Source organism: Cystoisospora suis (assembly GCF_002600585.1).
Source record: "Cystoisospora suis strain Wien I chromosome Unknown contig_790, whole genome shotgun sequence".
In the NCBI taxonomy this organism is placed as follows: domain Eukaryota; phylum Apicomplexa; class Conoidasida; order Eucoccidiorida; family Sarcocystidae; genus Cystoisospora; species Cystoisospora suis.
The window spans coordinates 4,496-4,724 of record NW_027153591.1 but is presented as its reverse complement, the minus strand read 5'-3'; the positions used below and the strand labels follow the sequence as shown (position 1 = coordinate 4,724).

Here is a 229-nt window from a genome sequence, read left to right as displayed (position 1 = left end):
GATGATCCAAAATTGCTCTAATAACTAACTCCGCATCTGTTCCTCGCTGTATGAGGTCTGGCTCGGCTGGCGGGGGTACAATGTGCGATGGTAGTTCACTCACATGCTTGAGTAGGGACACATGAAATACCGGGTGCATCCGCATTGTAGGTGGTAAGTCTAGTCGTGCAGCTGATTCTCCTATCATAGCTAGAATTCTAAAAGGCCCGAGATACCTATCTTTGAAAAC

The 229-nt window shown here is 47.2% G+C and overlaps 1 protein-coding gene across 1 annotated transcript; it reads right to left on the bottom strand.

The window, feature by feature from the left end:
* On the bottom strand, positions 1-229 carry CSUI_001910 (uncharacterized protein; the record flags this gene model as incomplete). Its single annotated transcript, XM_068062113.1, has 1 exon — positions 1-229. A coding segment is annotated over exon 1 (186 nt), but the record flags the coding sequence as incomplete, so codon positions are not given.